Raw genomic sequence first — 9773 nt, forward strand, 5'->3', positions numbered from 1 at the left:
AATAATTTGTAAAATCATTTAATTTTATGTCTACTTCCTATTTATATTCTTCGTAATATATTAAATAGGAAATTTATTGAGTATTTACTTTAAAAACAAAGAAAATTTAAAAATTTATTTATTCACAGTAAGAAAAAATCCAAGCAATTTATTGTGCAGTATTAAATCAATATTCGGCTGTTAGATATTTGGAGATTTTGAATGAATAAGGGATTTTGAATGACATCATGTCTTATGTCTTAACAAAAAGCAAATTCAATAAATTCAAGCTGCAAAATCTGCAAAAACAGCATAGTCAAAAATTACTGGTGTGCTTAAAGTTCTAAAAGAACATTTAATTTTTTTCTAACTACTATAAAAATATTATAAATTAGGAGAAGACCATAATAAAAAAATGTTGAATATTGAAGAATTACTCAAGTATGTTACAAATCTACAAAAGTGAATGTTTTAGTTTCTGCAGAATTTAGAAATTTTAGTGCAACATCTGAATCATCGATAATCCTTTAATTTAGACATAGTATATTTATATTTAGACTATACAGGCTACTTTAATTTTGCATTTTTAATATCAAAATATTCAACATTTTTCTATATGACATGATTTTCATTTATAAAAACAAAAATTGCGTTAAAACTTCTTTAAAACTTAAAAATCAACTGCAAATTTTACACGTACTTGTTTTTGTAGCTTTATCATCATATAATTGTTTATTTTCTTAAGATTAAACTCTAAATTAAAACTCAAATTATTCAAATTCTCGTTTGTCTTAATAATTTTTGTAAAATTAGAAATGAGTTTAATAAATTATTTAAACAAATTAATAATTTTATCACTTTAATATTTAAAAATATAAAAATAATTATTTTATATGATTTACTTGAATCATGTGATCACCAATTACGTGATTTGATTTTCTAAAATACGATAATTATTTTTTCAGCAAGCTCCAATATTTTATTTATTTGTATTTAAATTATTTCTTGTTTATTCATTTCGTAATTAAAAATTAGTTAAAATTCTTTTTCTATTACTAAGTTTATTTTTACGTCACATGCAATACAAATATATTTTTATACATATTTTTTTTTTTATATATATAATATGATAACATTTAAATTTTATGCTATTAAAATTTTAAATTATAATACAGCACTACTATGGGATATGTACTATTGCAATTTTCGTGATAAACAAACAAATTTTCTTCAAAACAATTAATGTTATGATTAAATTTTTGTTTATTTTTGAAATATTCAATTTTAAAGGAAAAATGTTGTGGTGAAAAATTGTGATTGCAGATTTTTGTATAAAAATGTTATATACTACTCTTAAATTGTACTTAAGCTTACTTTCGATAGTAATATGTAAAAAAAGGTTTTTTTTTTAAATTCAATTCTAAAAATTTGCAATTCTAACCTTAAGACATGTGTTTTGATAGATCTAATCTAAATATGATAATTTCAAAAATCTTAATAAAAGAAAAATTTTGTTTCGATTCTCTTTTGCAATAAATGTATGTATATACATACTAAATTGAAGTCTAGAAAGTAGAATCTAGATCATTCCGATTTTTAATAATGAGTCTATTTAATATAGGTATTGTGATATGAGAAATTTGTCGACAACATTTTATTTATAATATATTTTTCTTAATTTCAAAATTAATTTGAAGAATTAAGAAATTTTCAAATTAAATTTTAATTTTTTTAAGTTTCTATGATAAAGAATTTTACAAAATCAAATTAATAATTTTTCCGAATATTTTCCACAAATAATTTTTTTTTTAAAAAGAAGAAGAAATTTGTAAAAGATAATTTTATTCTTACTGATATACATATATTTCGTGTGCAACATACGCATTTTATCAAAGCCGATTTTTTTCTAGAAAATTGCGGATCAAAGCTGATTTTCTTCTATAGAAATGAAAATAACTATAACTGTTGTTCTGTTAAAATTAAATTTTTCCTCCAGATAGATTATTAATTTTATATTGATAAATTCTATAATAATTTCACAAATTTTTAATCAATCATTCGATTATTCTAAATTCATAAAGAGCCCAATTATTTTAATTTTAATTTTGATTTTAACTTTTTTCTTCCTTTTAAATAGAAACAAACATACATACATAAATTAATATCGTTGACTATTAAATGCATGTATTTTATAAGTTATTAATTTTTAGAAAAAAAAAAATTTTTATTAAAATTGATAAAAAAAAAAAAACTCAAATTATTTTTGTAACTTATTACTAACGGTTTTATGTATATCTTTTTATAAAATCACACAATTTTTTGTGGAAACCGTCATGTTTGTATAACAATGTTTGACACACAGACATCTGTGTTTATCATCTAGGAAACTCATGAGGTTTTTTTTTTTTTGTTCAATATAATCAATATTTTACGAAAAATATACAAAAAAAAAAAATGAGAAAGAATTCAATGATTACTTTTTATAAAGTCGTCATAATGATGCTATCAAACCTGACACAGTCTGGTACAATGCTATTTGACAACATTAAAGTTCATAAACAAAAATAATATATTAAAGATTTTGATTTACAAAAAAAAAAAAAAAAAAAAAACAAACAAACAAAAAATGTAACAATAATCGGAAAAAAAATGAATCCGATGGAACTAATGCCTCCCTTGGGAAAGATAGCCAATGATCTAAAATAAAATGCGGTGGTTGCTTTTTCTGATTATTAAATTTTTTTTTGTATCTGGCTTTGTTCTTTAATAATAATTATGTATATATGTATGTAGTTAAATGACAAAATTAAAACTGTTTTCAAAATATTATTTAATTTTTATTTTTTTACTGTTTTTTTTTTTTTTTAATATATATTTCTAAATCTTTTGACTATACACACAAACTAAATGACATTGAAAACTGCAGCTTCAAATAGATAAACTGTTATAATGATTTCAAGATGAAAAATTTCCTGTCATAATAACATTTAGGATAAAACAATAAAAAAATATATATAAATTTATAAGTAAATATTTTTTACTCTCAAATAATAAATATCATAGTTTTTGATAATTTAATATATTATATTTTATAATTATTACATATGTTGTACATATACATACACATATGTACATATAAATTTTTATTCATTTTTAAACGCAAGCATGGTTTTATTTTTAATATACGGTCACTATTTAAATATTAGAAATTTGAAAATCTTAAAAGCATAATATTCCCAAAAGATATTTGTGATAATAAACAAATTATAATAAAATATCATAGTTTTAATACAATTTTAATTCAAAGTTTTTAAAATGAGTTCCGATAGTTAGGGTAACTGGATCATAATTGAAATCTTTTTTCTCATTGTGTGAAATCTTATTTAATACAACGTAATTAACTTACATATAAGTACAATCAACTCAATAAACAAGATATTGAAATTTAAAATATGATTCTATTAAAAGTAGCTTCTAGTAAACCTAAAATATTTACATATATTATGCAAATAATGAACGAGAAGTATGTATGTACTGTTTATACTATACCACATTGAAGATGAGAAATAGAGCTGCTTGAGCAAACAAAAACAAAATGGTGCACTATTAAATTTTAACATTTTCAAAAAAATCATATTTTTGTCTTACATACGGTAAATAACGGGTTAAGAAATTTCACTCTGTTTTATTATACACATTTATTTCATCTTGAAAGCTTTAATAGGTTTTATAATACAGGTTTAAAAAAAAATCGCATAAAATATTATATCTCTGACGATATTCTTGTTCATCAATGCCAAAAATGCCTTAAAAGTAATTTTATTTTTCTGTATTTCTGTAATATACCCATTTTCCGTTATACAAGGAGTTTTTTAAATTATAATATATTTAAAGTGTTTATTAAAATTTTCGAAGAAATCAATTTTGTTAAAATACTACTCAACCCTAATTTATCTTTTTCAAAACAGATAATTATACGATATTTTATTAAATTTATAATTGATTCAATTCATTCGTAAATTATTGATCTTAGCTTACGGTTCGGTAACTAAATAAATGCATTATAATTTTATAAATTTTATTTTTAATGGATTTTCTTACAAACGGATTTCAACAATTGTTTGCCGAATTAGAAGATGATATTCAAGAGAACTTCAAATCTTATACATGTGATATAACATGTAATAATATTGATAAAAATTTATACAACTTTAATAATCCATCGTCGGAAGTGAACATTTTATTTGAAAATGGAAACTTAAATGATTTTGAAATAAAAGTAGCATCATTATCATCACCATCAACGTCACCGTCTTTGCCATCTCTAACATCATCTTTTAATACACGAACAACACCAATTACTGATACTTTTGAAATAACAACAGCATATGAAAACAATTACTTAAATGAACAAAACTTATTATCATTGGATTTTGATTGGGAAAATCAATTTCTAGACAATTACATCGAGTTACCTGATTTCGTTAATTTATTACCAGAAAAAACTCCATTATGCAATGATTCTTGTAATCTTTTTTTAAAGGAAAGTTCTGAAAATTTGAGTAAATTTCGTCAAACTAATGATTCAATTAATTTAAATAATGAAAAAAGAAATAAAAATGAAAAAAATAATAATAATGAAAACTATACTAACAATAATACAATTAAAGAAAAAATATCTTCAGAAAATGATAGCAATTTTAATGATCATGATATTTCAATAAAAATTACATTTCCTTGCACATGGGAGTCTTGTGAAAAAGTTTATGCAAAACCAGCTCATTTGAGAGCACATTTAAGGCGACATTTGGGCGATAAACCATACATATGTAATTGGCCAAATTGTACGTGGCGTTTTTCAAGATCTGATGAACTGGCTCGACATAAAAGATCACATTCTGGAATAAAACCATTTAAATGTATTTATTGTCCAAAATGTTTTGCTCGATCGGATCATTTGGCGAAACATCGAAAAGTCCATGAAAGAAAAATGGCAGCAAGTAAAATTAAAGGGATATATATACCAAATTTACACCAAGTTAGACCAGGACGCAAACCAAAAAATGGTCAATATTATTAGTTTTTTTCAAATTTATTTTAAATTTAAATTATGTATGTATATTTTTAATATTTTTGCAAAAGGATTTGTATTTTTGTATATGCATGTGTAATAGAAAGAGATAAAGCAATTGTATTACTTAATTAAAGTGCAACTATATACTCGTATTGTATATTTTTTTTAAGCATAATAAATGTTCTATTTTGCGATTTATATTTGATTTTGATTAAAATTCATTTTTTTCGACATTCTTCCAATTATAGAACTAAATTTAAACCACCATAGCAGGTATTTACCTTATTTTAAAATAGTTACTAACTATGAGGTATAAAAGAAAATACAATATAAATAAAATTTAATTTGAATATAGCCGAGATAAAGATTAATTCGAAATTATAGTATACATAGACACTACTAAATTTAATTTATTTATTTAGATTACACTAACAGAAAGAATCAAAAATGATCTTTTGTGGTAATAAATTGAAGAATAATAGTAATTCAAATATTTTTATTTAGAAAATATATAACTTTTTTAATTTTTAGAGATTATCCTATTAAAAACAAATAATAGAATAATTAATTTATTACAAATAAAAATTGTACGTAACCAAAAATATCTCAATTTAAGTAGTAAACAATTCTCACTTTTTTTATTGCAAATCTATACCTTTCTATTTCTTTTTATTTTTTACTGTAAAATTTTATACAATGCAAAAACATATTGAAAATAAATGCAAAAACATATTGTAAGCAAACAATTTTAAAAAACATAATTGATAGACAAATTCAATTTAAACATATTAAATATGATGTAAACTTATGAGAAGTTCATACCATAGTTTCATTTAATTGGTATTTGATATAGATGCGATAATAGAAAAAAGGACTTCACAGAGGTTGAATAATTATATGACGCATATAAATATGATAGTGTAATATATTATAACTTTATTTTAATTACTATGGTTATATAATAATACCAATCGTGTATGCTTCTAAATATTCACAATGCTAAGCATTATAAGTTTTATAAGTTTGATTCAATTTTAATTTTAAATTACATAAATTTATAATTTCAAAAAGCCTATATCACATCAGTCTGATATATACTCCTCGGCTTTGGTTTAGGCGGGCCACCTCCAAATTGCGCTCTAAGCTCACATAAAAAGTCGTTTCTTCTTCCTGAAATTTTTTCGTACTTATCAATTGCCGTAGGCAATAGTTCTTGAAGTAAGTAGTTTTTATTTTTTGTCACAAAGTTTAACTAGAAATAAGTGAAAAGTAAATTTATGCTAAACAATTATTTAAAAAAAAAAATTAATATGTTTATGTATTTACATCAACCGTCATAGCGGAATTTGGTGTAATCGCATGTTGTGCCAAAAATAAATCTCTCAAAAGAATTTCTACGCTCATTTTAAGAGCCTCGTTTTTTGCCAAAAAAGCACAACTTTCATTTACACTTAGAAAATGACGACAGAAATTGACAGTACACTGAGTCAAGTTTATCCAGGTATCCCCAGTGACATGATTTCTTAAATCTATGCCAAATCCTTCCATTTCACGTAATAAATTTTTTAAGTTTGTTTTTGTTTGCAAGTTATAGGGCTGCCATGTATCTTCTGATCTACCAATTGTATCAAGCAATCTATATCTTGAATCTTCGATAATCTGTTCAAGAGTACTTCTTAACAGACCCTCAACATGGTATCCAAGATCTAAACCAATTTCTGTGAGCTAGGTTCGATAGATTAAAAAAAATTTTTTTAGATTCTTAATATGAATTTTAGTCTTGATATTCTTACTTTTGCACATGGTTTTCTTACACCTTCTACGCATTTTGCAACATTTTCCAATTGACTACCTTTGGTAAGATAATGTTTTATTAGTTGATTTGAAAAATATCTCAACTCTGTATTGCACCAGACTACTAAAGCTGAAGCATACAAAGAATATTAATGGCATAAGTAGAATATTGCACTAATTGGAATATGTATAAAATTTAGCTTACAACTAACACAAGCTGGTTGATTGCTGAAAGCTCTTAAAAATTCACTAACGACCTGAGACAAATCGCAAAAAAATAACTCTGATATTTCAGCATTATTCCTCCTTGCCTCACGCTGTGTCATTCTAATTGCATTAGAACAAACTTTTAATAGTTTTCCACATGCTTGCCTAGCTTTTCCCATTTCAGCTAAAAGTTTAAGTGGGCGGCGAGAAGATCTTAGTGCTGCTTGTAAACTTCGTACTTGACAATTTGATAATTCCTCAATTAAAACGTTTGATAAACTGGTTTTTAAATTCTTAATTTTTCCAGAAATTTCTGACGCATTCCAAAATGTAGAATCATAAGCTATATATTCCTCCGACTTTTGAATTAAATTTAATGCTTCTTCAAAATGTCTTTGGGCAATAAACGATTGAATTTCCTCAGGTGCAATAGCCAACCAATCTGGAGCCCAATTTTCTGTAACTGAATTGTTTTCTTCTGTGGGAGAACCGGTTATATCGCTTGTTATTGACTTGTTATCAAGAGAATTAGATTGCTTTTGGACAGATGCTGGAGGTGGAGTTTGTCCTTTTTTGGATTTTTGATTTAATTGCTGATTAAATTTCAAAGCTATTTCAAATTTTTCTATCCATTCGTTCTAAAAATTTAAAAAAAACATTGTAGGTGCTGTATTTTTTTTCTAGTCACTATGAAAATTAACTAACTTTTGCTGCTGTAGATATACATTGAAATATTTTGGAACCATCTGTTGTTATTGTATTGATAGCATTTTTTACACCATCTAGATCTTTAATATTAATGACAGCAATTTTTCGAGGATCATATTGTGATATAAATTCAAGTTTCCTATAAAACAATTATTTTAAAAAAATGAACACAAATTTACTAAATGTACCAACTTATCATGGCGTATTTTGCATACGATCAAGGTATCGTTAAATAAGAAAAAAAATACTCTTTGAATAGGTCGGTAATCGTTTGAATCTAATTCAATCAGGGCTCCATCATTCAAAAATGTTTTACCTTCCAGAACTTTTGAATTAAAACCTTGAACCAATTCTTTAACTGATCGAATGGCCTGCTGACTACTTTCGTCAACTGAGCTACTTTCTTGATCATACTCTTCCACTTCTTTGTTTAAATTTTGACTATTACCGTCGCCTAAACATGATAATAAATTCCGTTGTTCTATTAACAAAATGTGAGAAAGTTGATTCATTTCAGATTCAAGATCTGCAAAAAAAATAACAGTTAAATCTAATTCCAGATTCGTTTAACTTGCATTTTGGTACGTTGAATCTCATTCGCAGTCTCAATAAATTGCATATAATTTGCATAAACATATTTCTTAAGAGAAGAGGATGTTTGTTCGCTATATTCCTGAATTTGTTGTTTCTTTTGTTGCAGTTCAGAGCCACCAACACATTCTTGTACCAGGTTCTGAATATCTAAAAAAAAGCCTTATTTAAATATAACAATATTTTCAATGATTAAGAATTCTTTTTACACTTTTCTGGCCGAAAATCCTTATTATTAAATATTTTCATTTGATTATCTGTCATTGTGGTCTGATTTTTTAACCATTCAATCAAATCGACTTCCCTCTACAATTACTCTACAATACTTACGTATAACTTTATTTTGTTTTGAATTTTTTCTGTATGACAGTTCGCTGCAGCTCATATTGCCCGACGTAAGTGCTGCCATCTTTTTTCATTTTTCAACATCTACCTAATAAGAAGTGTGTAATCACGAAAAACGAAAAGGAATAATTAAAGTTGATTTTTAAAAAATTTACTTCAAAATTTGAATACCATAGTTGTTAAATTTTTGATAAACTTAAAGATAAGGCCAAAAATAAATTCAATCATTATATACTTTGTTATTTCCTCCTACAGCAAAATATTGGCTTAGTTAAAAATTCGGCAACTGTGTTGCTTATATTGGAAGTATGTTACATTATCGAAAATATAAATTTAAGGTTGCGCAAAATTTTAATTCAGATTTATATACTTATGTGATAGATGACAAGGTTTTAATCAATTAGTATTCCCTTAAGTCTGAGAAAAGGAAAAACCTACACACATTTGTTTGACGATATTTTAAAAGTGGCCTTATAAAAGTGGAAAATAAAAAAATATCCATATATATCACGTACATATATATATATAAAAATCATACATGTAAAAACCTCAATGGTCTCACATTGTGATATTTTATTTCAAGCCTTGGTAGGATTGGTTTAGTAAGTTGAATGCTGACTTACTTGTAGGACAATTATTTAGCCGAATCTACTATAATATTGTTTTTTTATAAACGGAATTGACATATATAAACTTTTTTTTATTGAAGGAATTGACAGCACAGAATGCCAAAATGAAAATTATAGTATGGCCAGTTGACAATAGAAATTGTGTACCTCAAAAATTTTTTTACACATTTTAATTTGGCATAATTAAATGATTGCTGTGTAGATTTTTGTTAAATACATGTTTAAATTACTTTCACGATTAAATTTGACATCACTAAACATGGAATTTTATTCATAAAACTTTCAAAAATTATATATTCAGTACAAATGTAATTATGAAACAGTTGATTTGATTGTTGAAACCAAAAGAAAATGTTAAAATGATGCTAAATATCAATCGACTTGGCACAACTTTTAAAAAAATTTTGTGCTATATGATAACTCTAATTTAGGCTAGGCATTTATTT

The 9773-nt window shown here is 24.6% G+C and overlaps 2 protein-coding genes across 2 annotated transcripts; one reads left to right on the forward strand and one right to left on the reverse strand.

Annotated features, from left to right (window-relative positions):
* The first annotated feature begins 4066 nt into the window (after positions 1–4066).
* Positions 4067–5128, forward strand: LOC129608144 (Krueppel-like factor 6). Its single transcript, XM_055519473.1, has 3 exons — positions 4067–4160; positions 4263–4621; positions 4697–5128. The coding sequence occupies exons 1-3, from the start codon at positions 4067–4069 to the stop codon at positions 5057–5059; spliced, it is 816 nt and encodes a 271-aa protein (XP_055375448.1). The 3' UTR covers positions 5060–5128.
* A 783-nt stretch (positions 5129–5911) lies between these two features.
* LOC129607952 (exocyst complex component 8) lies at positions 5912–8697 on the reverse strand. The gene is made up of 8 exons (XM_055519225.1): positions 8563–8697; positions 8348–8503; positions 7955–8288; positions 7760–7901; positions 7053–7692; positions 6847–6977; positions 6380–6778; positions 5912–6305 (listed from the first exon to the last, which is right to left on the reverse strand). The coding sequence occupies exons 1-8, from the start codon at positions 8615–8617 to the stop codon at positions 6126–6128; spliced, it is 2037 nt and encodes a 678-aa protein (XP_055375200.1). The 5' UTR covers positions 8618–8697; the 3' UTR covers positions 5912–6125.
* Positions 8698–9773: the final 1076 nt, after the last annotated feature.

This window comes from Condylostylus longicornis, unplaced genomic scaffold (genome assembly GCF_029603195.1).
Source record: "Condylostylus longicornis isolate FDR11 unplaced genomic scaffold, ASM2960319v2 ptg000030l, whole genome shotgun sequence".
NCBI lineage: Eukaryota > Metazoa > Arthropoda > Insecta > Diptera > Dolichopodidae > Condylostylus > Condylostylus longicornis.

Bases quoted from the DNA above. Each gene is read 5' to 3' on its own strand.
- LOC129608144 (XM_055519473.1), top strand. From the start codon at position 4,067: ATGGATTTTCTTACAAACGGATTTCAACAATTGTTTGCCGAATTAGAA. The intron at 4,161-4,262 runs GTAATAATATTG...AAATAAAAGTAG, and splicing joins TTATACATGTGATATAACAT to CATCATTATCATCACCATCA. The intron at 4,622-4,696 runs AACTATACTAAC...GATCATGATATT, and splicing joins AAAAAAATAATAATAATGAA to TCAATAAAAATTACATTTCC.
- LOC129607952 (XM_055519225.1), bottom strand. From the start codon at position 8,617: ATGACAGATAATCAAATGAAAATATTTAATAATAAGGATTTTCGGCCA. The intron at 8,504-8,562 runs GTAAAAAGAATT...GCTTTTTTTTAG, and splicing joins GGATTTTCGGCCAGAAAAGT to ATATTCAGAACCTGGTACAA. The intron at 8,289-8,347 runs GTACCAAAATGC...TTTTTTTTGCAG, and splicing joins GACTGCGAATGAGATTCAAC to ATCTTGAATCTGAAATGAAT.